The sequence below is a fragment of the Pithys albifrons genome, chromosome 9 (genome assembly GCF_047495875.1).
Source record: "Pithys albifrons albifrons isolate INPA30051 chromosome 9, PitAlb_v1, whole genome shotgun sequence".
Lineage (NCBI taxonomy): Eukaryota > Metazoa > Chordata > Aves > Passeriformes > Thamnophilidae > Pithys > Pithys albifrons.
The window spans coordinates 35,037,265-35,063,696 of NC_092466.1; the positions used below are offsets into that span (position 1 = coordinate 35,037,265).

General features: G+C 49.1%; 1 protein-coding gene across 1 annotated transcript; it reads left to right on the forward strand.

Moving 5' to 3' along the window:
• The first annotated feature begins 344 nt into the window (after nt 1-344).
• Nucleotides 345-25,209, forward strand: OIT3 (oncoprotein induced transcript 3). The gene is made up of 9 exons (XM_071563615.1): nt 345-517; nt 3,698-4,072; nt 7,495-7,605; nt 10,649-10,771; nt 13,627-13,749; nt 17,620-17,780; nt 18,734-19,149; nt 22,753-22,852; nt 24,143-25,209. The coding sequence occupies exons 1-9, from the start codon at nt 454-456 to the stop codon at nt 24,329-24,331; spliced, it is 1,662 nt and encodes a 553-aa protein (XP_071419716.1). The 5' UTR covers nt 345-453; the 3' UTR covers nt 24,332-25,209.
• The last annotated feature ends 1,223 nt before the right edge of the window (nt 25,210-26,432 follow it).

Genomic DNA, 26,432 nt, shown 5'->3' on the forward strand with positions numbered 1-26,432 from the left:
TGGTGTTTTCTGCCTGTGGGAGCCATGGAGTCGAATGGCTTGTGGAAGGAGCAGAGATAACCAGCACCCCTCTGTTCCTCTTTTCCATCCCTCCGGGATGTCCGGGTGTCCCTGCTCAGAGCTCCTCTCCGGATGAGATAGTGGAGGTGTCACTGTGGGGCAGTAGGGGCAGAAAACAATAGCGGGTTGAGTCCAAAAAACAACATTGATCAGTGAGTACATCTCTGCTGTCAGTGAGGGGCAGAGCTGCTCTGGGGAGGTCAAGGCTGGAGCTGTACCCCACATCCCTTCGGCTTCTTCCTCTGATAAACTTCCAGGAGAGCCATCACACTTGCTCTTCTGGGAGCTTGGAGTCAGGAGCTCCACTGAGAGGAAGGCTGCAAGAGCCACAGTCTGTGCGAGGGCTTTCAAGCCTCTGTTCCTTGAGCAGTGACTCTTCCTTGGCTGAGTGGGATGTTCCAGTACTTGTTTTTCTGCATCTGCTTTGTCATCCAGCTCCAGCCAGTGTCTTCAATGGGTGAGTAAAGAGGCTTTGCCTTATTTCTCTTTGCCCTCTGTAAGGTTCCTGCTGAGCCTTGGTATGAAAGACTGGAAGGTGGGAGAAATATCCTTTTTCTTTGAAGGTGATGCAAAATTCTTTCCAGTTGGAAAGATCTCTTTGTCACAGAGTGTGAAGTCTCCCATACTGGGAAACTCTCCTACCAAGGCACTGTGGAATTTTCCTCTCCTTTAGGAGGACAGATTGTATGCACAGACATTATGGTACCTTTTCACCTGCTTCTTTGATAAATCTGAACTGAATTTAGTGTCATAATGCAGTGCTGTTCTCTATATTGCTTAGTTGTGCTGGGGCAGAGACCTCCAGTGACACAACTCACACAGCATTAATCTCTGCAGGGTGGTGGGCTCACAAATGCTTGCTGGAGCCTGATTTGTCACCCAGTATGTATGCCACCATGTCAGCTGGAAAACTAATGAGATCATCAAGATTACAAATGGAAAAGCTGTGCTTCATAGCTAATGCTTGTCAGGCTGAATTGCTCAGGCCACGCAAGGAGTGTTGGGGAGTTAAAAAACTGAGCCAAGAAAAATGAAAAATACAGGGAGCTGGAGACAGTTATATGTCTTGTGCAAACCCCCAAGCTTTCATCATTTGGGGAGAAGAAATGAGAGGCTGATCAGTTGCTTCTACATTTTTGTAGTTTTTCTCCCTAAAAGCTGAAATTAGTTTCCAGTAAGCTGTGCTGCCACTGCTGCGTGGTGTCTGCAGCGAGGCTGGCGTGGGGCACTTCAGAGGTGGCCGTGAGGATCTGCAGTGCTCCACAGAGCACTGTCTGCTTTTCCTGCTTGTTTGCCTCCCCCTCACTCCTGCCAGAAGCTCTCAGAGGAATGAAGGATGTGAGGGACTGCTACTCATTCCCCTGATGTGCCTTCTTCCTGCTCCCTCTGAGCTGCTCCATGGCCCTCTCCCTAAATTTTGTCTTTAAATTATTATCTTCTGGATGTTTGGGAGTCAACATGGTCTCCCTAAATGAGCGTTTCCAGAGGCTGTCTACAAAGGATATTTCGTGAAGTTAATTACATGAAAGCTAATGAGGGTGTGTGTATTTTTAGAGCTGCCCAGTTGGGAAGCTGACAGGGCATTCCCGCTTCGCCTCATTTGGCTTTTCACAGCATGAAAGTCTTTTAATCTTAGTCAGTGACTCACCCTGAGGCCACAGCAAATTCTCTGAGGGTTGCACTGAGGGAAGCCCAGGAGAAGCTCTGCTCAGGACACATCTTTTCCTTTTGGGAGAAGTCAAGCAAGCTTTTGGAGGGTGGGATTTCCAGCACTGCTGTGCTGTCTGTGGGTAAGGGCAGGCAAGGAGAGGAGGGTGGCATGGACAGCTCACGAGGGAGTGCCTGGTGGATCTCATCAGAGATTCCCTGCTGCCTTCCCCCCTCTGCTGCTCAGGAGAACTGGGCTGGTTGTGGTGGCAGTGAATCAGCTTCTCTGCATGTCTCTGATCCGTGGCACTAGAAATTCCCTTCCTAACCCAGCTCCATGCTCCTTGTGCCAGCACACAGCTCTGCAGCACTGCCAGCTCTGGCAGCTGCTCCTGCCTTTTCTGCTGGATTTGGGGCCAAACAAGGTGTGGCTGTGGCTGAGGAAGGCACAAGGGTGCCCATCAAGAGAGGTGTTATGTTTGTGAGATATTTGCACAAGATTCCATGTCTGTGGGGCAGATATTTACAGAGGGTGCAGCTAAATAAGGGTGACTTGAAGTCCATTCTCTGAAGCACTTGTAGTTCCCGCTTTAAAATCAGTGGAGCAAATCAAAATAATGAACCAGGAAGGTTTGTGTCCAAAGCATTCTAATGGAAAGAGTATAACATTCCTCCCCCCACCCACACTCTATTGTTAAAACAAACCAGCCCAATTTTAGAACTTCAAAAGAAATGAGCTCTGGAAAGCAGAGGCTATTCCAGTCTGAGATGCATTTAATCAGAATGATTGGGTTTATTAGCCTAATTTTAGGAAATAGAAATCAATTTTCTTTACTCAGGACAGGATTAGCATTCATTTCGCTTAATAGGGAGTAGCCTGTCATGGGTAAGTAGTGCTTAATCAGGTATTAAATGTGAGGGAAGATGGAACCTCTGGACTTCCAGTGAGGAAGCTGCCAAATCAGGGTTAATTAGGAGAAGGCTGAAAATTTAATGAACACTCAAATTCTTCATTTCTGTTCTCCCTGTGGTACTCCTATGAACACTCAAATTCTTTATTTCTGTTCTCCCTGTGGTACTCCTGCGTTTTAAGTGTTTGCAGATGGTTCAGAAAGGCCTCTGGAAAGGGACACACCCCTTGAACAGACCTGCATGTGCCAGGAGGTCCATGTGTTTGTGTCTTGCCCTCACAAACACTCACTTCACTCACAGCTGATCTTCTGTGCGGATCAGGAGGGTCTGGGGGAACACAACTGTGTAAAGAGTTGAATGTTTTGCTCCCTGGAAGGATCTTCATGCCTTCTAGATTTTAAGAAAATAAATAAAAAGGAATGCCACCTCAACGGTGAGGGCTGACACCAGCTGTGGGTGGGTTTTAGAAGAGCCTGCAGAACCCATTTCAAGTATAGTCCTTTGCTCCAAGGCCTCTGGGAGAGTTACCAGTGACTTCAGGAGGGGCTTGCAAGTGCTCAGTTAGTACTTGAACAAAGAGGGGATGTCCCAGTCTAGACCCAGTGCTCCCTGGGTGTATTTCCCATGGCAAAATCACTGCCTGGACCCCAGATTTGCTTAATATCTTTTTTTTCCCCCTCTGCCAGCTGAACAGCAAGTCGGGCTGTTGCATAACCCTGAGATTAGCTCAGTTGGTTAAAACTTGGTTGTAATAATGCCAAGGTCATGGGTTCAATCCCCTATGTGGGCCATTGACTTAAGAGTTGGACTCGATGATCCTTGTGGGTCCCTTCCAACTCAGAATAGTCTGTGATTCTGTGTGATAAGAGCTCTGTTAAGGTCTTGGAAGAACAAGTAAATTTAAGTTGAGCTGTCAGAATTTTCCACAAGACAATCAGTCTGCTGGTGTGGCTGTTTCTCCCTAGGGATCCCAATCACAACGATCCTGTTAAGTCAGGGCCAGAAAAAGAAATGCTTTTGCACCCTCCTTTGCTGTGTTTGGTATCTACCAGCTGTTCTCTCTTGCTGCCTGTCCCAGCCCTGGACCCCTGCTCCGCCTACATCAGCCTCAACGAGCCGTGGCGGAACACGGACCACCAGATCAACGGGACGCACGGGCAGCCGAGCTGCGACAGCCAGGTGGCCGGGGAGTGGTACCGCTTCACTGGCATGGCCGGCGACGCCATGCCCACCTTCTGCATCCCCGAGAACCACTGCGGCACCCACGCGCCCATCTGGATGAACGGCAGCCACCCGCGCCAGGCCGACGGCATCGTCGCGCGCCAGGCCTGCGCCAGCTTCAGCGGCAACTGCTGCCTCTGGAACGCCACCATCGACGTCAAGGCGTGCCCGGGGGGGTACTACGTGTACCGCCTCACCCGCCCCAGCGTCTGCTTCCACGCCTACTGCGGCCGTGAGTGACCCCCTGTGCTGGCTGGGGCTTTGTTCTGCCCACATTCTCCACCAAACACCCCTCTTGGGTTGAGCTGGCACAATGCCAACTGCCCAGTAGGGACTGTCAGCCTCCCTCCCTCCCCCTGCTGAGAAAAGGGAGGGAAAAACCAAACTCAAAACAGGTTTAAACTTAAACTTACTAAATATATTTATACAGAAAAGAGAAAATGAAAACTACAATGTAACACACACATAAGTTAGAAATAATAAAAATAACTCCTCACTCCCCATTTAACACAAATCCCACCATTCTAACTACAAATCGCTCTGGAGAACTCAATTCCCCAGACAGACCCAAGCAGAGAGACTAAGAACAAACATTTTACTTCCCTAACGTGGTGGGAAGCATGGTGGGGAGCACAAGCCCTATGGGGAGAGGCTGAGGGAGCTGGGGGTGTTTAGCCTGGAGAAGAGGAGGCTCAGAGGTGACCTCAGCACTGTCTGGAACTGCCTGAAGGGAAGTTCTGGCCAGGTGGGGGTTGGTCTCTTCTCCCAGGCACTCAGCAATAGGACAAGGGGGCACGATGGGCTCAAGCTCTGCCAGGGGAAATTGAAGTTGCAGATCAGAAAAAATTCTTTGCAGAGAGAGTGCTCAGGGATTGGAATGGGCTGCCCAGAGAGGGGGTGGATTCCCCATCCCTGGAGGTTTTTCAGCTGAGCTTGGCCGTGGCACTGAGTGCCATGATCTGGTAAAGGGACTGGAGTTGGACCAAGGGTTGGACTCGATGATCTCAGAGGTCTTTTCCAACACAATCCGTTCTATGATTCTATCATTCTAAGCTGTGCTGGGCCTGGGCCTCCCATCCCTCCTGGGATGGCACAGTGCCTTCTGGGACTACAGCTGGAAGGAACTGCCCAAGCCACTCCCACACTGGCTTTTATATTTTGAGATGATGTCGGAATATGGCATGGAATGCCATTGGCCAGTAGTGCCAGCTGTCAGCTAGCCCAGCCTAGCTCAAATCAGCTGATAATTTCAGGCCTGCTCTGAAATCTAAAGCCTAAATTTAGGCCTACACCAGCTAAACCCATAACACAGGCACAGAGAGTCTACATAGATTAGTGATAGTGAAAACCACTTTGAAATAAATAACTGCTAAAAAGATTTTTGTCTTTTTAGCAACAAAGGTATTTATTGACAACATTGGAGGCACAGCCAGTTCATACTGGGCAAAAACTTGCCTAACTTGTTTGTGTAAAATGAGCCATTTATAGTCTCAAGTTCATAGTTAACACCTTCTAATTTCTATATTAATGATTGAACGAAATCTTGGGCAGAGTTTTCCCTTTGGCTTGAAATTTGGGTGGTGGTCTCCTGACTTCATCCCTCGGGGTGGTCTTGAAGCATCTTCATCACTGTTGGACTTCTGCCTTTTCTTTGTTCAATGACAGGACCTGTCAAACTTGTGAAATCTTGGCTTTAACTCTACAAAATCTTGGAGCTTCACCCTTTCATCCTATTGAAGTGTCTGGCTTGCTTTAATGTGTGGCTTCTAATCCATGGAACACTGGTCTCTGTAATTCCTGGACAGTCTTTTCACTTTTCCAGTGTCCCTGCCATGCAAATAACATTTTGCAAAGCAGAGTTAGAAATTTCACAAAACTGGGGAGGTTTTGATCTCTTCTCTTTCAATTAGAGGGGACAAGCATCACCTGATGTATCAGGAATTGTAAGAGTTGAAATTTTGGTCTGTGTTTTTGCTCATGCCACCTGTGAAAGTTTTACTCTTTTCCTGCCAAGTTCAAGGGAACAAAAGCTCATAAAGTTAAGGCTTTATCCTTGAAGACAGAGTTTGCATAAACTGAAGTTACTTGGGTCTCTTACTTGGGTCTCTCCTATGGGTTGACAGCCTTTGGAGTAGGTTACCTGGATCCATATTCCACTTAGCCATGGGTAAAATCAACCCAGCGCTCTCCCAATCCAGTCTCAAGCCAACCAGAAGTGTCCCAGGAATGCTGGTTGTCACTGGTGTGGAGGAGCAGGGACAGATCTGTGTGTTGTACAACTTGAAGGACCAGCAAGGGGAATCTCTGGGTTTACAGCCCTTGACCAAGACAAGCTCTAGGCCCTTCTAACAGGAGGAGAGCTGAGGGAGAGAAGGCAAGGAGGAAGAGAGAGAGAGAGAGAGCCAAGGCTGGGACCTCTTCCTGGGGGGTGCTGGCCACACCTCCCTAGGCAGACGTCACCAGCAGGTTCAATAAAGGTGAGAGGACTCGTGCTCTGGTGTTGGTGGTTCTTTCCCCAAAAAGACAGCAGGGACACCTGCTGTCTGCCAATGTCTAGAGGATGTAGCCCCTGCCTTGGGGCAGTGTCCTGAGTTGGTAAGACAACCTTACATGAGTAACCCCATGGTGAGTGGGGTGCTTACATGTTTGGGCTTATTGCTTTAGTCTCCTTCCCCTTCTGTCTCTCTCCCTTGTCTTTGCGTTCCTACTATTCTGTCACTTCTGTTAATAAAGATACTGTGTTTTCTGAACTCTCAACGATGCTCAGCCTCACTTTTTCCAGCAACTGTTGAACCCACCCTGTTACACCTGATTTAAGCAACCAAAGAGATATTTCATATCATTTTGACATCAAAAGCAAGTATAAAAGAGGGTGTAGGTGGTGCCTAGTCAGTCCCTTGATGTCTGGGTGATGAGCAGACCTGCTATCACTCTTGCTGAGTGTGTTGGGCCTCATTCACCACTTCACAGCTGTTTGGTTTGGGAAGCACCTTTTCCTTTTCTTTGTTGTTTATTTTCTCCTCTCTTGCCGGGTATCCTTTGGGGGGAGTTTTGTTGCAGTGTTTTTGTGAGCTGTGTTGTTGGGTGGGCAGCTCGTAGTTGTTGTTGTTAGTTTGCTTTTTCTCATATATATATATAGGTGTTATATCCTGTTTTTAATTGTCTCTCTTTTGTATAATATAAGAAGCTTCCTATTTGGGGTTTTAGGGGTTTTTTCTCCTTTTCCCTTGGTGGGGGGGTGGATTCTCTCTCTCTGTGTTGGGCAACTCAGCCTAACACCCCACTCCAGTGGCCCCTCTGAACCCACCATGTCACCCAGAAGCCTGTCAGGTGCAGGGGATGGCCTGTCCGTGTGGGATTGATGAGGCAGTTCCACAGCAGAGATTTCCCATAGCTGACCTGGCTGCAGTGATTCAGTGCTCCCTGTAGGTGCTGTGGTTTGTCTTGGCCCACTGCCAAAGACAAAATTTGCATCTCTGACTTGCAGTAATTAAACCTGATTGTTCCTCAGCAGCTTCAGCCCTTCATCCTTCCCACCCTGGGCCAGGTCTGTAACTGACAGGCTGCTCCCAGGGCAGGAACCTGACAGGGAAAATGTGGTATTTTCAGTGTGTGCTCAGCATTTGTGCTGATAATGTTCTTGTCATGCCCTAGATTTTTATGACATCTGTGATGTGGTGGATTGCCAGGGCCCCTGCCTGGACACCAGTGACTGCACCTGTTCCCCGGGGACAACGCTTGGACCTGATGGACAGACATGCCTTGGTAAGAGTGGGAATAACCTGTGCCACTGCTGATGCTTCATTTCCATTTGTTTCACTGATGCTTTCTTTCCATTTGTTTCACTGCTCACATCTCAATCCACTGCCTTACAAAGCAGTCCAAAACATGAAGTATTCTGAGAGGAGTTTTCTCCCTTGCTGCCTAGAATGGGTCTTTGATTCTGTAAGTGATTCCAAGACACATCCCATGACTGAATCCATTATGGTGTGCAGAGACAAGATTTGCTTTCTGAAGGCATCAGCCCCACTGTCAGTAGCTGAGTCTCTTTGCCAGATCATGGTACAGTCTCACTGTGGTATTCAGGAAATGCTGTGCAGTCTGTCTTCAGACATTTCCTTTCACATGCTCTGCTGAATGTCTCTTTCCTCCAAAAAAAGGTTTTGCTGGCTGCTTGTAGGGCTGCACACTAAGCTCCACCATATTTCCTGTCCTTTTGAAACATTGCCCCTGGCCTGGGGCTTGAGAAGAGCCAAAGGATTGCAAGTCCCAGCACAGCAGCAGTGGTTTTAGGCAGGTGCTCAGAGAGCTGGCACTTGGTGGCAGAGACTGACATGGCCAGGAGGGAAGTGGAGGGCTGTGAGTGAGAGCAGAGTGGGGAATGTCGGCTTTGGGGATTTGTGAGGGAATCCCCATGGACCTCTGAGGAGAGGGCGGCCGTGGTTGTGTGTGTGGTGCTGAGAGGAGACAACCTGGACTTGGGAGGTCAGGAAGAACATGGTTTGTGGGGCAAAGCAAGGGGCTGGGAAGGAGTGGCCACTGGGGAGCTGCAGAGCCACACCGATGGACAGGAAGAGGTGCCAGTGTTTAGGGGAGGTGGGATCTCATATTTGTGCTTGTTTTGGTGAAAGCAGAGCTGGTCCAGGAGGTTGTGTGACAGATCAGTCTCTTCCATACCGAGTACAGCTGGCAAAGCAGGTGTGGGTGGTTTCTTTCTTCACACTCCTGGTGTCTGTGGGTATCAGGGTAGGGCCAAAGTCATTCCAGTCTGTGGAGAGAGCAGCCTGGCCATGCTGCACTTACACTGGCTCACACTGATTCTGAGGAATGGTTTTGCTTAAGCAGCTCCACATCTCTGCAGCAAAGTGGCTGACTTAGCTCTCTCACATAATTAAAAGCATTTATTGGCTGCTTCTGTTCAAGACTTCCAGTCACAGAATTGCCCTTGACAAGCACCAGCACTCAACAAATGTGTGCCAGGCTCAGAGGAAAGGCTTTCCTGCAGCAGGGAGGCTCGCAGGAGCCTGAGCCTGTCTGTGTGTGCTGCAGCTGCCCTCGGCCCCCGTGGCCAGGCTGGGCAGGATTCATGCACTGCTGCTCCTCCTCGTGATTCCCAGATGGCACCACCCCTCAGCTGTGCTCATCACTCTGGCTCCCCAGCCTGCAGCCTCTCCTGTGTGGCTCACTCATCTCTCCAATGACTTTCTGTTGCACTGAGTGATTGTGCAGTACATCTCTGAGAGCAGCTGTGCCAGCCTTCCAGAGAAACCCCATAAATCCTGTTAGCCTTTCCTAAATGGAGAATATCAATCATTTCCCAGATCCCACTAAAAGAGGGGCTAAGGATGCTGTAGTAAAGCAAGAGAGAAGTGGCTGCCTCATCCCTGGAAGTGTCCAAGGCCAGGTTGGACAGGGCTTGGAGCAACCTGGGCTTGTGGAAGGTGTCCCTGCCCATGGCAGGGGGGGAAGGAGATGGGCTTTAAGGACCCTTCCAACTCAGACCACTCCATGAACGTTAAGCAGTTCTGTGAACTTCCCTGTTCTCCTTCTCAGCACATCACATGCTTTGAATCCCAGAGTAGAACTGCTGATCCTAAATTGCAATTTTCATTTGCAAACTTACTTAGGGGTTAGGTAAGGTCTTAGACTTCCTGTCACACATCCACCAACTTGGTGCCTTGCCTTTGACCTCCTGAATCCCTGGATCCATCTTCCACTCAGCCATGGATAAAATCAACCCAGTGCTCTCCCAATCCAGTTTCAAGGCAACCATAAGTGTCCCAGAAGTGCTGGTTGTCCCTGGTGTGGCGGAGCAGGGACAGATCTGTGTGTCGTACAACTTGAAGGACCAGCAAGGGGAATCTCTGGGTACAGTCCTTGACCAAGACAAGCTCTAGGCCCTTCTAACAGCATCTCTGTGCCTTTGCCAGTAGCCCTTTCCCTCTTCACCTTCTGTTTTTAAACAGCTTTAGTTCTATTTTGAGAAGGGAAAGTGTGGAGCCTGTCACATGTGTGAAAAGCAGAGTGTGTGTGTCTCCTGGACATGGTTCCTGCCTCCCCAAGCAGGGTACCAGCCAATTCTCTGGCTAAAAATACTCAGCTCACGTCGCTTGTGGAAGGAGACACCACCAGCAGCTGCAAGCTGTGGGCACTGTCAGTGTGGGGACCTCTGACACCTCAGAGAGCTCATCTCTGGCCTGTCTCTTAAAATGGTATCTTGCTTTTTTTCTGCTTTTTTTAAGCTTCTGACATCTAGTAAATGCCAGCCTCTAAGCTGTTTTGATGAAACCCCATGTGAACCTTGATTGATAACCTCAGCATCCAAGAGAAATAGTCAGTTTTGTGGCTCAGCAATAGCAATGTCTGTCCCTTTCTCTGTTTGATTCACATCTTGCCCACAGAGATGAAATCATGAAGAACGAGGATCTCAGAGAAAAGGTACCTTTCAGAAGGAAAAAAAAAGGGCAGACAGACACAGAAAAACTTTAGCCTTTAACACAAAATTAGGAGGAGTTTTCAGAGCTTTACCAAAAGCTCCTTTCAGTGGGATTAGTCATTACATTCCAGAGTTCAAGAAGCGTTTGGACAATGCTCTCAGGCACGTGGTGGGTGCCCTGTGCAGGGCCAGGAGCTGCACTCCATCATCCTTGTTGATCCCTTCCAACTCCAGACACCCAATGATATGATCCCTGTTGCCCTGATCCACTTCAGGAGGCCAGGAAAGCCAGCCTGACTGGTGCTCCAGCCCCATGTGCCAGCTGTGTGTTTGCTGGGGGCACATTCTGACCGTGGTTTGCTTTCTTTCCAGATGAGAACGAGTGTGAGCAGAACAACGGGGGCTGCAGCGAGTTCTGTGTGAACCTGAAGAGCTCCTTCCGCTGCGCCTGCGGGGTCGGGCGCACGCTGGGCAGCGATGGCAAAACCTGTGAAGGTGAGGCTGCAGCTGCCACAGGCTGCTGCCAACAGTGTCACCACCCCCTCTCCCTGGCACCCCTGGCTCTCTCCTGGATGCTTGCAGCTGGGATTAAATGTCATTCCTATCACCTCTGTGGTTGTCAGTGGGGTTGTTACTAAAATATCCTTCTAAGTGAGCAGAGAGAAGCCTCCTTGTTGTTCTCCCTGCCTCGTTAGGATTTGCTATTATTTATCTCCATGGGGGAAAGGCAGCAGTGCATCTGGAAGACTGGCTGTCCACACAGAACTAGTTATTGGTGGAGTTTGGCTCTGGAGATTTCATGGTAGTTGTGTGGGGGCAGAATTGGCATTGCTGGGGTTTGGCAGCTGGCATTAGGTTTGGGGTAATGTCATGACACTGGCTAGAGCATGAGGGTCACTTTAGCCTCCCAGGGCAGAGATTGAGGGTGGCAGTGTGTGAACAGCAGGCAGAGCTGAGATTTGGGCTGTGTTTTGGCTGTTTGGTGTCTATGAGGGGTTAGCTGTGGGTTCTGTTGTGTGCAGATGCTGCAGTTCCTTCCCAGGGCTGGCACAGCCAGGATGAAAACCCTGGGTGAGCTTAGACTGGTGGCTTACAGAACAAATGGTGGGTTTGATCTGTTGTCACTAACAATGTACAAGCACCTTTGAGCAGGAATAGGCAAACCCAGCACAAGCAGACTCATGCCTGATGTTCTCTGTGGTGAGCTGTGAGGAGCACTGTGCCCCTCACAGCCAAAGCTGCTGTGTGGTGTGTTCAGAGACTGTGGAGCCTCAGACAAGAACAGCTACAGGTGTGCCTCACCTCTCAGCTACCCAAAAGAGCTCAGTCTGCTCTCTGAGCTGTGTTAGTAAAACACCACTCATCCAGGCAGTGGCACTTCCCTGGGGAATGCTGTGCTGAGGGCTCCCTGAGTGGTGGGCAAGTTGTGTGGGAGCAAAAATGGTTTGAGGCTTTGTCCCTTCCACATCCAGCTCTGAGCAGGTGGGGTGTCCCATCAGCCAGCTGTGCAGTTTGTATTCCTGAGCACTGCACTCTCCTGGCAGGGCTGGAATGGCCTGCTTGGAAACTCATCTGTTTCTTCTGTTCCCAGCGTTGGCTTTTAGGGCTTTTGATATATTATTTAATTTCCCCTACTGTATGAAGGATGGTCCTTTTCATGAGTTTAACTCTGCTGCTGGGGATTTTTACAGTCTTGTTAGTGAGTTTTATTTCCAAAGATGTGCCCTCAGCTTTGTGGGCCCTTAGAGAATGTGATTTACCTGCGAGCCACCTCACAGCTGTTGCTACAAAGAGCAAATGCAAGAGATTTAGTTTGATTGCATGAACTGGTGGGGCTGATTAGGGTCAAGAGTATCTCACCATTTCCATTATGATGCTTTACCCATTGCTTTCACTCATGTGGAGTGTTCAGGCTGTTGTTTTCCATGCATTGAATGGGATTCAGGATGGCATTTCCATTCTTTTCTTTACATTTCAGTGAAAACTCCACGGTCATTTCTGATGGCAGTCTTGGGAAGAAATATTTTGTATTTATGATTTGTTTATCTCATATGGAGTATTGTTTTACTGAGAACAGCAGTACTCATCTAGCACACTCATCCCAAAGGGTTAAAAAATCAAGCATTGAAGGTTATTTTTAAAAAAAATCATGATCTGTTATTTTCTTTGTAATAGGAAGCCAACAAGAACTGGAAATGGCCTTACTCTCCTTAGGTTTTCTAATCTTCACAGTGTATCTGGATGACCTTTCAGGCTCTTTTCTGCAGTTGCAGGGGCTATGAATGTTTTACACAAAAACTCAGGTCCTCAGAGAGTTCACCTGAACAGCAAAGATGTAAAACATGACAAATCCTCCAATTAGCTGTGCTGCCCTTTCTCCTCTGCACTTCAGAACAGGGGAAAATTAGGAAAGGAATCAACCTGACCACCATGACTTTGTGTCCTCCTGTCCCTGAGCCAACCTCAAAGCCTGAAGCTCTCACACCAGCAAAACTTCTCCTAAATGGACTCCTACAAACAGAGATTTTTCCTCACCCTCCAGAGGGGCTGAAGGAGTCTGCTATCCCACCTCCCTCACAACTGGGAAATCCACAGGGAATGAGCACATCATCTTTTCTCTGGTGTTCCCTGCTGGAAATAGGGGCTGGCTGCCTGCAGGGCTGTGCTCCCCAGGGCAGCTCCCATGCAAAGTCCAGGCTTTAATTCTGGTGGGGATGAAGGGAGGGAGTGTGGGTCAAGTTTTAAGAGGATTTTCCTCCCACCTTTTTGAAGTAAGAAGCAGCATAAAAATTTAGTTTAAGAGGATGTCTCAGGAGAGACAAACTAGAAGGGCCCAGAGGGACAGGATAAGGGGGAATGGTTTTAAACTGCCAGAGGGCAGAGTTAGATGGGATATTGGGAAGAAATCCTTCCCTGTGAGTGTGGGCAGGCCCTGACACAGGTTGGGCAGAGAAGCTGTGGATGCCCCATCCCTGGAAGTGTCCAAGGCCAGCTCAGAAAGGGCTTGGAGCACCCTGGGCTGGTGGGAGGTGTCCCTGCCCATGGCAGAGGGTTGGAATGAGATGATCTTTAGAGCACCTTCCAACCAAGACTGTTCTGTGACCCTTAAAGGGCCAAGCTACAGGTTGCCTATTCAGCATGCCAGTCATAGCAGGGGATTTCATTTGGTGAGCTTCTTCACAGAACTCCTTGATAACCTCATGGTGAATTGACAAAGAAAATACACAATTAGAGGAGGTGTTTCCACAGCATTTTCTTGGAAGCTGCCTTGGAGCTGTGTTGGTGATGGTGTCAGTTAGGCAGGAGTACCCTGGGCCCTCAGGGTGAGCTGAGTTTCCTTTCTCCCACAGAAATTGAAGGCTGCCACAACAACAACGGGGGCTGCAGCCACACCTGTATTGAAGTGGAAGACACGTACCAGTGTGAGTGTCCAAGGGGACTTGTCCTCTCAGAAGACAACCACACTTGCCAAGGTAGGTCAACAAAATCTCCCCAGCAGCCTCTGTGCCCAAAAAGTCTGTCTGAAGGAGCTCTTCTTGGTTTTGTCATCCCCTCTGAGTCTGTCCTTTCCAGTTTGGTTAGTGGAGCTTTGTCATTAATGTCAGATCACCCAGAGTTGAGAGCCTGAAGACATTGCTTTTTTAACCAGGCAGAACAGCCACAGGGCCCTCCTGGGTGCATCTTGCATCACAGGTGGGTTTGGCAGTGTTCACTTAGAGTTAAGATTGCTTAAGATCTCCCATTATCCTGCTCTGTTTGGCTGTGTGTGCCTCTCACAAATCTGTGCTGTTAGAACTGACATTTTCCATGCTTCAAACTTGAACATTTCAGCTGAAGTGGTTCAGTCCCTTCCAACAAAGGGGTTAAAGACAGAGGGTGTTTTTTTTTCAAGAATCTCAGTAGCCATTCCAGTAAGCATTCCCATGTCTTGAAGAAGGGCAGTAGCTTTGATACTGGGTGTTCCTGCTGTGTCCCTTGGAAAAGTGTCTGGGATACCTCTGAAAATTGACTTAGAGACAAAGGCAACATTATCCTTGGAAAACCTTCCATCTGAACTTTGCACAACTCTCTTGCACCTATGGCCTGCACGTGGAATAAGCAAGTTCCCTGTTTTTGCAAGGATTTCCTTTGGAAATACATCCAGTCTGCCAGGGGTCTGCTGTTACTGGTGTGCTCGGAGACCCTCATGCAGCCTGATGTGTCCTGGAATGCCCAAAGAGCTGGAGGGACAGATCCAGACTTCATGGTGGCCAGCAGGGCAGTACACCTCAGAGAGGAAGTTGGGATGCTTCTGCTTGATGGAATTTCTGCCTTTTTTAAAGCTTTTCAGGAATGCAGGGCTCCCAAGGGTGAGCATTGCACACTTGGGGTCCAGCAGTGCTGGTGCAGGTGGGGATTTCCAGGAGCTGTGATTACACTGTTTGAAGGCTTGATAGATGAATACAGAGCCATGTTTTTCAGTCCTGGCTCCCTGAGGCAACCCCAGCAGGGTTGGGAGTTGTGGATTTCCCAGGCAGGGCTCCTCCTGCCTGTGAGGCTGCTAATGAGAGCAGCAGCACTGCTGGGTGCCAGGCAGGGCTGGGCACACAGCATCCCATACAGTGGAATTGCTTGTTCCTTTGCTTTTATGGATTTATGTCCCCACTCAACAGTCTGCAATTCTGAGCAGATATGGAACTGCACCACTCAAATTTGTAGGAGATCTAATCAGGTTTGTATTCCTTCAATCAGCAGGCACAGTTGCCTGAAGCAATTGGATCTGCAGCCTCTCCACCCTCCTCTGCACTGTCTCTATGTTCAGAACAAACATTAATAATCTTCCACAGAAACCACAGTCTTGGCTACAATTTCTCCACAAAGATACCAGCCAGCAAAATGCTTGCAATTTTGCAGCCCATCCTAATATCCTACATCTTTCTGAAGTGTAGGGGTGAAATGCTTTTCCTCCCCTCTGTCCTGCCCAAGCTCTTTGTGCAGGCGAGCAGGGTACAAGGCTGTGGCTGGTCTGTAGCAGTGGGTCAGTGGGAAGTCTGTGCAGAAAGACAACCTCTGCTCCAAGCAGTTGCACTTGGAAAAGCCAAGGAAGGAGCCAGAGTCTGGAATGTGGTGCCCACAACATAAGATACCAGCCAGCAAACAGATACCAGATACCAAAAGATACCAGACAGCAAAATGAGTGTTGGACTCTCCACAGAAGCTTCCTACTTTTGTTGGTGCAAAGCAGAGTTTGAACTGGAAGTGAGGAGGCTTTCCCAGTACTCACAGGTGCTCTGTGGTGTATGAGGGTGAAGAACTGAAATGTTTGACTGGCACAGACTGGGTGAGGCTCTCGGGAGCAGGACATGGGTGCTGACAGCAAGTCAGGAGGGTGCAGCTCTCTGAATGGATGCAAGAGGCTGGAAATCAAAGTGGGTTCCTTGGCAGCAGGATAAGTCATTTCTGCTGGGCATCAGTCCTGGCAGTCAGGACCTCATTGCTTGCCCTGGAATAACATGTCTGCACACCTTGCCTTCTCCTTTTCAGCTCCTGTCCTTAGGGAACCAAGCCTGCTCAGAGCTCAATCCTGATACTGGTGGAACTGAAACTCTGCTCTCAGTACTGGTTACTCTCCCTTGTACAAATGTCTGGGGTGGTTTGAACAGTGTTACCAGTTCCTCTGACATGGTCAGTGTGAGAAGTTTCCAGAGTGTTTTCCCAAAGAGCCACGAGTTGTCTTGAATCAACAGTGGATCTGCCCAGAGGTTTCCTTGTTTCTATGAGCACACAGTTCCTGCAGTGCCAGAGCATTAAATGGGTACATGGAGGGTCTTTTTTCTTCCCCTTTGTGTCAGCCAAAGACACAAAATAAAAGAGATGTCCTGAACTCTGGGGAATTGCAACTCAGATCCAAACTGCCTTGCCCTGAATTTCACCTTTATACATGAAAAGCATTACATTTTCTTATTTATCAAGGAATCATTTGGACAGTGGGGCTTTAAATCCAGATTGAGCCCATCAGTTCTCCAAAGGATGTTCCTCTGTGTGCATTTGCTGTGTTCTCCAAGTCCCTTTCTCTCCTTCTGAGCTTTGCCACCCAACATGCTCCGTTATTCCCACCTGCTTTCTGCTGCTGATGGAGGGAAAGTTAAGGTAGTTCTTGGTTCTTTAAGCTTCTGTTCTAACCCAGCAATGTCATTATGGGAGCATATTGCTGTGGGCTCTCTGCATTTATTTTAGCATATCACCTTGGAAAGATCAACTTTTAATAAAAAGTCCTCCCTGCAGGTATAGAGGCTGTTACAAATCCCTTAGCTGGGACAGGAGGACTTTTTTAATGGGGATAAAAAGGGCTTGTCTTAGCAGTGTGCCTTGTATCCACGATCCAGAATCCCAAATTACATAATTAACAATCAAAATTAAGGGTGGGCGGGGCATGTGAATGGTCAAGGACTGGGACTGTAATGAATTTTGGCAAAAAGCTTGGACAGCTAGTAGATTTGAGAGTTTTGTTGTGGGATTTTAAAATATAAGAAATGGAAATTCTGCAAGGGGTTTATTTTTCTGGCTGAGAAAAGACCAGAATATATGCCCCAGTACACTTGTCCTGCCTCTAACTGAATAAATATGTATACTTTCAAGGAATATATATATAGCAATTACTTTTTTATTGAAGACTTTTCTCTCTTTTTTTCTTTTGTCCAAGCTGTGTGTTTTCTCCCACTTCTTATATAATGGAATTTTAATTTTAAAAAATTCACATGGAGATCTGTATTAAAATTCAAAGATTGGAAGGAGGTGGGAATGAGTGAACTAACTGGATTTGTTTGTCAGAGCTGGGTTTATTGCTTATAAAAATATTATTATGGCATTTTGAGGTGCTTCCATTTTAGCTTGGTATCTATATGGAATTACTCTGCCTTGTTTTGATGTGGTTTAGGTTTGATGTAAAATCTGATTAAGGGCCTTAAAAAATGGCTTTGCCTGGGGTGTTGTGAATTTGATATCCATATCTGGGAAAGGCTCTTCCCAGGATGTAGCAGTACAAGAGATATCCATCAAACCTGTGCTGAGTATTAAGTAGAGCTGGGAATGCTGCACAGCCAAGTTTGTGCTGCAAGTGCAGTGATTGTCTTCGTTGCCTTCTGAGGCATCACAGTGGCTGCAGAGCTTGGGGCAGTGGTAGCTCAGGTTTGTGTGGTGTGGGTGGGAATGCAGGATAGGTGGCTGGGTTACTGTGGGGAGATAGTAATGATAAAGCTGCATGTTATTCCCATTTTTTTCCCCAGTAATAACTGGTATAGCACTTCCCCAGCACTTTGGTAGGTTTGTAGAGCAGACTGTTACTCTGGGGACTTCTCTTGCAGTTCCAGTGCTGTGCAAGTCCAGCTCTATCGAGGTGAACATCCCAAAGGACCTGGTTGGAGGCCTGGACCTTTCCCTCATCAACACTTCATGCAAAGGCGTCTCCAACGGCACCCACGTCAACATCCACTTCTCCCTGAAGTCCTGTGGGACTGTTGTAGATGTATGTGTGCCTATTGCTGTACTCTCTTTTGGGATCTCTGGGATCTGGGGACTTGGCTTCCTTGGGGGATAGACTTGTTTCCTGTGTTGCCACACAGCTGGCCTCAGAGCAGACCTGGGCAGGCGTCCCAAGATAGAAGAGCTTGTTCCATGTCCCTTCCAGTGCTGTGTCTGTCAGCGTGGGTGCTGCTTTCTGCTCTCCTGGGGCTTCACAGGGGCAGCCTCACTGCCACTCTAGTGCAGGAGCCACAAGTGCTGTCCCTGCGGTGCAGGAGCCACAAGTGCTGTCCCTGCGGTGCAGGAGCCACAAGTGCTGTCCCTGCGGTGCAGGAGCCACAAGTGCTGTCCCTGCAGTGCAGGAGGCACAAGTGCTGTCCCTGCGGTGCAGGAGGCACAAGTGCTGTCCCTGCGGTGCAGGAGCCACAAGTGCTGTCCCTGCGGTGCAGGAGGCACAAGTGCTGTCCCTGCGGTGCAGGAGGCACAAGTGCTGTCCCTGCGGTGCAGGAGCCACAAGTGCTGTCCCTGCGGTGCAGGAGGCACAAGTGCTGTCCCTGCGGTGCAGGAGGCACAAGTGCTGTCCCTGCGGTGCAGGAGGCACAAGTGCTGTCCCTGCGGTGCAGGAGGCACAAGTGCTGTGCCTCTTCACCCTCCTACTGAGACAGGTTCTGGTCTCCTTTCCAAAGATTAAACTGGCAACTTGTCAGGAACCGGAGAGCTCACCTTAGCAGATGGGGAGCAGCTGGAGGCCGATTCCTCAGTTTGCTGCAGGAGTGCAGTGCATTGCATCCCACAACAAAGTGAGGCCCTTGGCTGGTAGGTGAGGGTGGACATCGTTCTGTGTGCAGAGTGTAAACTCACAGATGCTGCTTTACATCTGAGTGCCCCAAACAGTCACCCCAGAGATCTCTTTCTCAGTGATCTCCCCTTCCCCTTCAACATCTTTCTTTGCTGCAGGTCATAGATGATAAGATCATTGCCACCAACCTGGTGACTGGCCTGCCCAAGCAGACCCCGGGGAGCAATGGGGACATCATAGTGCGCACCAGCAAGCTGCTGATCCCGGTGACCTGCGAGTTCCCGCGGCGCTACACCATCTCCGAGGGCTACGTGCCCAACCTCAAGAACTCTCCCCTGGAAATCATGAGCCGCAACCAGGGCATCTTTCCCTTCACCCTGGAGATCTTCAAAGACAAAGACTTTGATGAACCCTACAGGGGGGCTCTTCCCACCCTCAAGCTTCGGGACTCTCTGTACTTTGGGATTGAGCCCCTGGTGCACGTCAGTGGACTGGAGACTCTTGTGGAGAGCTGCTTTGCCACTCCCACCTCAAAGATCGACGAGATCCTGAAGTACTACCTGATTCAGGATGGGTGAGTTCACTGTTCCCTCTCTTGCTGGCTGTCAGGTGGGAATTGGCAGTGGGGCTGAGTTGTCTTGTTTGTGTGAGGCAGGAAACACTGTCCCTTCTCCCCAGCAGTTTATCTGCCCTGCTCCCAGCAATCACCAGCAGCCATCAAGCTGAAACCTCGTCTCATCAAAAGTAATTGGGAGAAACTGTGGGAGACAGTGAAAGGCTACTCCAAGTGCAGCCTTCACAGGACTTATTTCCCTGTAACTAGCCTTGTGGATAATTGAGTTGGCTCCTGTAGAAAAGACTCTCTTTCCTGATATCCTCTCTCTGCCAGACAGAGAGTGCCAAACCAATGGGCAGAACCCCTGATGGTCGTGTGCTGCTGCCAGGCAGCTGCTGCAGCAAGTGGAGCAGGTTCCTTAATTTTCTTATAATGGCCTTGTTACAGCATGAGCCAGAAGAGTCCATGGCTGGTCCTGGCTGGAGCTCCAGGAGCATCCCTTGCTTTGCTCTCTCTGATGCCAGTGCAGTAAGCTTAGGGTGCCTCAGCTTGGCTGTAGTTTTCAGAGGGGCTTGGGGTTAGTGATCTTTCCAGGATATGCTAAAAATAATTCCCTGTGGATCTGTGGGTTAGTGGATTTTGCATCAGAGGTTTGGGCAGCATTGCTGGGGACTCACCTAAGGTGGTCCCTGTTTTCAGACACTTCTTTGGGTGCTAAAATGACTGTGCCATGCTACAGCATTGCTGTGGAGTGTTTGCATCCAGCAGCTTAACCAGGCAACACTGAGGAGATGTCACTGCTGGGAGCCAGTCTGCTGTGCTCTAGGGAGCAAAGTCCAGCTAAAGGATTATCTAAGACATACCCAAGTGTTGTAGCCTGGCAGTCAAGGTGCTGTGCTTGTCTAAGTCCTGTATGTTGTCCCCCAGACTATCTGATGAGGACAATAATTATTTCCTTAACTGCCCAGTCTAAATTGCAGCTGGTGATGACAAGTTCTGTTTGATTGTCTTGTAGCGAAAGGGTCCTGCAGTGTGAAGTACCCAGAAATAGTGTTTTCATCTCCTTCTGCTGAAGGATTCAGCTCTCCCTCCATCGTAGGCTGCAGTCCTTCTGTGCCCAACATTTCTGGGCTTTATGAGCAGATTCGTAATGGGAGAATTGATTTTATTGACTCCCTGCCTTGGCTCTACCTGTGGACCCTTCACAGTGTCAAAGCTGCAAATATTCATTAATTTCTCCTCATGAGTGAAAATGATACGATTCAAAACAGCAGCCAAAACCTGAGCCGGGTGGAGAAGGGAGGAGGCAGAAAATGTCAGCTCTTGAGTTCGCCCCAGCACTAGTTGGAGGATTTATGGCACCAGCAATCCCTTGGTACCTGCAGAGGGCATTAAAACTTCACCAAAGGGAAAAGTGGGCTGGAGCCTCATGGAGCTGCTCTGCTCTCCAGCCTCACTGCAGGCCCCCGTGTCCCCAGTGCCCCCAGACTCACCACCCCATGGGCTGTAGCTAAACAGCTCACTAATGATGTGCTATCGAGCTGACTGGGGGTCTTTGTCTCTCTCTGTGCTTGCAGCCATTCAAAAGTAAAATTAGCCGAATAAACACACTGCTGAGTTGTCCCTGCTCCAAACAGTGCTGTAATAACCCAGTTTCCTTCCAACAGCCCAACCCCAAAAGCCCAGGGAAATAAAGATGGGTTTTTTAAAACAGTTTGGTTATGTAAGACCAGACCAGCAGGAGTTAACTGCAGCTTCCAGAGGGATACACTGATTAAATTTGAAGGGATATACCTTGAGCTTAGGGATGGGAAAATTCCCTCTACTGCTTCCTTCCCTGCCTTCTCCAGTCAGCAAGAGGTGGGAGCTGCTTTCCAACCTCCTCCCTGTGCTGATGTGGCCACGGTGGAAATCAGAATTTTCCCAGATCCCTGCCCTGCAGTACCCTGTGCTGCTGCTGGCCCAGCCAGCCCCAGAGCAGCTCTCCTGCTCCTGATCTGTTCCTCCTCTCTCTGAAAACAAAACGAAACAAGAGGCACTGACCAGTGGCACAGGTGATAAATGTTGGAGGCATCTGGGGCAGGGTCATGTCACCGAGGGCAGCCTGATGGGGTCAGGAGCTGTGATTTATCTAAGCACCACGGAGTTAAGGTGGTTCCATTGCCAGGCTCACCTCGGGCTGCCCTTCACTTGCAGACTGAGGTGGGTATTTTATTCTCCAAGCCCTCCTTTCTGCCTCACAACCCCCCAGTAAGAGGGTCAGAGCGCGACTCCCACGGCACTGCCGCTCTGCTTCCTGCACTTAAGCACAGTGTGCACAGCAAGGGTTATTTTCCCTCTGTCCTGACCAGGCTCACCCATTTTCATTCCACACCTGTGCTTCCTGTCCTTTCCTACATCTCCAGGGTGGGAGGCAGGGTCTGTGGATTTCCTGGGAGAGTGGATTGTGGTATGGCCCCACACAAACCGCAGAAGGGCTTGTCTCTTTGACTCAGGAGGTTTCTGACCTGGTGTTGTCCGTGTATCCCTGATTCTTCCTTGTTCTCCCATCTCCCCTCTCCCGAGCCCCAAACCAGTAGGTTCCTGACACCAGCAATGGAGAACCTTTGGATTTAGAAGTCACTGTGAGCCAGTGTCCAAGAATCATCACAGTTTATGTGCTCACAAATGAGGACATGCCTACAAGTTGGCTTCCTGACCCAAACAAAGCTTGGCCAGTCACCTATGAAATATCTTTAATTGTCATTTCTTACAAACAGATGCCTTCAGGAATGCTACTTTTAACAGATATTTAATCCTGAACAGCTGAGGTTTATGTTTGGCCTCGGGAGGGGGGGGAATCCCTTGGGTCTTGCGGATGCACAGTGGTGATTTATCAGCTCCCAGGGGATGGTTTTTGTATTTGCCTCCAGGGAAGTGCTGCTGACAGGGATATCCCTTCAGGCTGTGGCCTCCACTGGAGCAGGAGAAATGGAGTTATACCTGGTGGTGAAAATAATGCTGGGATGAGGGCAGTGCTTTGTGCTGCCAGGAGCAGGCACTGCTCTCCTGTGCAGAGAGTGTGGTCATATACTCCTGGTGATGGAAAAATAATTTAGTGTTGTGAATTCAAGCTGTCTGACCAAGTCCAGCAGGAAGAAAAAATGTAAATTATACAAAACAAAGTAAATCTGGGGGTTTGTTGCTTTCATCATCTGTGATATTTTAGTAAAGTGTGTACAGGCTTCATTTTAAGCATAATTTATGTGCATATATATGTGTACACAGAAAGTACACAACACACTATGCAGTGTATGGCACTGCAGACTGTTGCACAGGAAGGTGAAACAAGGACAAACTCGCCTGCAGCTCTCTGGCAGTCCCTCTCTGAGGGGACTGGGCCATGTCCTGCCAGCTCTGCTGCTGAGCTGTCCTTTGTCTGGAGATGCTATTAGCATTGCTGTTGTTTTCCCCCATCATTCCCTAATTCTCTCCTGTGGCCAAAGAGGAAGTAGCAGGGATGGTAGCTTAGCCTGAGAGAGCCAAACCCTCTTTTCTTTTCTCTGGTTAAGTAGGCTGGAATGTCTTTTCTCTTTCCACTCCTGGGAAAGCCATTAAAGCCGGTCCCTCTGCTTCCCCCAGCTGCGTGTCGGATGACTCCGTGAAGCAGTACACGTCTAAGGACCATCTTGCCAAGCATTTCCAGGTTCCTGTGTTCAAGTTTGTGGGCAAAGACAACAAGGTAAGCTCAAAACTCAGCCCTCAGATATTGCATCAGCTCTAATGTGACTGAGGAGTCTCAGCAGTTGTGGCTTTTGGGAGCCTGACACAGGTACTTTAGGACAGGTTGGTAAAGCAACTAAAATGAAGTAAAATATGAAGGGCAGTTGAGGAACATCAATGCCAGAGCAGGCGGAAATTATTGTTGTGTCCAGGGTGGTCTTAGTGCACCCCTGTGTGCTGGGTGTGAGAACTGTTCCCAGTCACATTTTGGGTGTCCTGTCTTTGAAACAGGGCAGTCTGTAGTTTGGAATCTCTTCAGCCTGGTGTTCTCTGCAGCCCTGGGGAGTACAGATGCCAGGATTCCAGATACAAGGCTACCACACTGTTTAATTCCATGTGAAACCAGGCTGTGGCACACTGGGGCAGAAGCTGGGTGGTGGGAGGACAGCTGAAGGACTGTGCTATTTCCCTAATGCAAATAGCTTTCGTTTTCTGTGCTGGAAGAAATTGAATCTTCCAGTCATTGTTATGCTCAGCCAACACTGCCTGCTCCAAGAGGTATAAAGCTGCTGCTCCAGCTACCAGAGAGCCCCAGTAGGGTTAAAACAAATGAGATCTTCCAAAATTCAGAAATTTCTCTTGGCTGTCTGATTGCCACTGCTGCCCCCACCCTGCATCCTCCCAGCCTGTGCCATGGATTCTGCTTCACACCTCACTATTGACCACGTGTCTGTGATTGCTGCTTGCAGGGATCCTGCTTGTTCTCCTTGGCATTTACAGGGTGAGAAACAGCGATCCTGCTGTGCAGGTTAAAAAGGCAGCTGTCTGCCTGCTCTTTGCACTCTCCTCCTTCCCTCCACTCAGCCCCTCATCACCCTGCCTGTTCCTCCTTTTCTCTGGGCTTCCAGCTTTGTTTTCTCAGCCCACTTCAAATCCTCTTACACATTTCCTCTCAGCCCATCTCCTTGTGAGGCTTCACATGCACTTGACCTGCTTCCTGCCATGCAGCTCCTGCTGGTCCTTACAGGCTGTTCCAGCTTCTTCCTGACTGTTTCATCCCTTCCTCTGGAGGATCATTTCACACCTTGGTGTTCCCTGTCTGCCCACCCTTGGCTAACAGGCAGGTGCCACGCTCCGAGATCTCAGCCAGGCACATCAGAGAACAGGTGGAGCAGCCGGTTTGGCTGTGGGTGGCGATGGTGGGTACGGACCGTGTCGCTGTGCCATGGGAATGGTGTGGCTCCTGCTCTGGCAGCAGTGCCAGCGATGCCCAGAGCACTGACCCCTCCTGCTGTGTCCCCACCCCCAGGAGGTGTTCCTGCACTGCCGCATCCTGGTGTGCGGGGCCCTGGACGAGACCTCGCGCTGCGCCCAGGGCTGCCGGAGACGCGCGCGCAGGGCGGCCCAGGAGGACCAGGAGGAGCAGGAGAAGGGATCTGTTCACCTGGCAAACCACATCCTGACAGGAGGCCCCATCAGAATCGACTTTGATGAGTAACGCCCACCCTCTGGAACAGCATCTCTACCTGAGACCAGCCTTCCTTATCAGTACCTTCCTTACTGGTGCCTTCCCTACCAATGCCTTCCATCATGGCTGTTTGAGGAACAAGATGTGTTTAGCAAAGCCCCACTTCTGAACCTCAGGACTCGTTTCCCTACCCCTGTGCTGATTATTTGTGAAGTGTTTTGGGCACCTGGACTGCAGAGTGGTTTGGTTTTACCTGTGTTTCTCCCCAGCAACCCTTCAGCTGAAGGGACTCTGTTGCTTTGCAGGCCTGAAATGTTTCCTGACCTTGCCTTTCCCTACATCTGCCTATTGGCTCCAGAACTTGTTTGTCCTTGACTAAACAAATGTTATCCAAGGCCTTCTTGCATCAGACAGTACAAATAGTATCGTAGCTGAACATGTTTGCTGTGCAGTTCTGTGAGTGATGCTGAAGCTTTTGGGTGACTGTTAATAAAAACAAGGGTAAAATATTCTATTTCGTTGTGTGTAAGTGCCTTGGAGCCATGCAATTGTCAGTACAGGCAGCTAAAGCTCAGATCTATCACAGACACACTTAAATGTTATTTTAAAGAGTAAAAGCTATTTAATAAGGTTTGACTTTTTTAGTGTCCTTTGATAACTGCATGCAGTTTAATAGTGTTTCTTCCTGTATTTAGTGCATCATTATTTTTCTCCCTCTTCTCCCACCACCAAAAATGCCTTTCCTGAGTGCTGTAGCACCTTGATTGTAAAAGAAGCACCATTAAACATCTCAATATATCCCCCTCCCACCCGTGCTGGTACCACATGTTTGTTTGGAAATTGTGATGCATTGCCCTGGTTAGAGAGATCGTGACTCCAGCAAAGGGATTAGAGGAATGCACAGCAATTATTCGTAGCAATCACTTGTAACAGTTCTCAGGACAGGGCTCAGGACAGGGCTGTTCCCAGTGAGCCTGGTGACAGGGGACACAGCAGCTGTTTGAGTGACCATGGCTGGGGTCACAGTTACTGTGGCAGTGGTGGCATCGTGGTTGTCAGGAATCTCCTGGGGCTGTCAAGCTCCTTCCAAAGGAAACGGAATGGATGATCAGCTCAGGCTCTGGGCTTCATGCAGGAGCAGGTGAAGGATTGGAGATGTGGGGTTGGAAGGAAGAGGCACAGCAAGCAGGGAAGGACAAAGGAGAGACAGCAATGAGGATGAGAGAGGAAGGATCCATCTCCACCACTGGCTGTGGCACTGCAGTGTGTTCCTGAGGTTCTCTGCAAGAGGCTCCTCCGTGTGCAGCTCCGTCCTGAGTGTTTGGAGGTCCCCTGGAAGCCCCCCTACCCTTCAGTACCTGCATTCTGCTTTGGCTGAAAACAGCCAAATTACTGCAAAAAAAGATTTGTTGCTGCTTTCAAATGGATGAGGAGCCCCTTTGAAGGGATCATTTAGAAGGGAGTCACAAATCACCTCAGCAATATTCCATTTCACAGATTTATTTGTTCTGGCAAGTGAGATTCCAGTGAGGAATGGGCATTTAATGGGCTGAGGGTTTCGTGACTTTTGTAAATGGCTTCATGGCTGCTTCTGCAATCTGGGAATATGTCTGTATGTTAGAGTAAATCATCATTTCCGTGATGATAAGTAGGTATAAGTGGAAAGTCACTTTTCCTGAGTTATCTGGCCATATGTAAAAGAGAAAGAGAGGAACAAGCCTCCTCATAGGATTTCAGTTCTGCTGATTCACATCTGTATTAGGACCACATGGGCAGTTTTCTGCTGTCACTTTTTTGTTCAGGCAGCCCCTGCTAAATACACTTGTTTTGATAAAACAAGTGCTGGGAAATGAAATGAATGATCTGGTGCTTTCTGGAGAGGCAACTGGTGGTGTTTGTTTCTGTGAAAGGGATGTGAGGGAGTGATGGAGGGAGAGGTTCCTTTCCTGAGTCATTTGGTTCTTCCTGACAAATTCATGAGGAGCAGCTTTTCCACTCTGCAGCTTTTTAGTCAAATAATCTGGAGGAGTCACAAGGAGGAGATGCTATGGCTTGGGATGTCCAGGAGTGAACACCTGCTGCCCTAGTCCCTGCTTTTACACCCCCAGTGGAAGCAGAGATTGCTGTTTGG

Bases quoted from the DNA above. Each gene is read 5' to 3' on its own strand.
- OIT3 (XM_071563615.1), top strand. From the start codon at position 454: ATGTTCCAGTACTTGTTTTTCTGCATCTGCTTTGTCATCCAGCTCCAG. The intron at 13,750-17,619 runs GTAGGTCAACAA...CTTCTCTTGCAG, and splicing joins AGACAACCACACTTGCCAAG to TTCCAGTGCTGTGCAAGTCC. The intron at 22,853-24,142 runs GTAAGCTCAAAA...CCCCACCCCCAG, and splicing joins TTGTGGGCAAAGACAACAAG to GAGGTGTTCCTGCACTGCCG.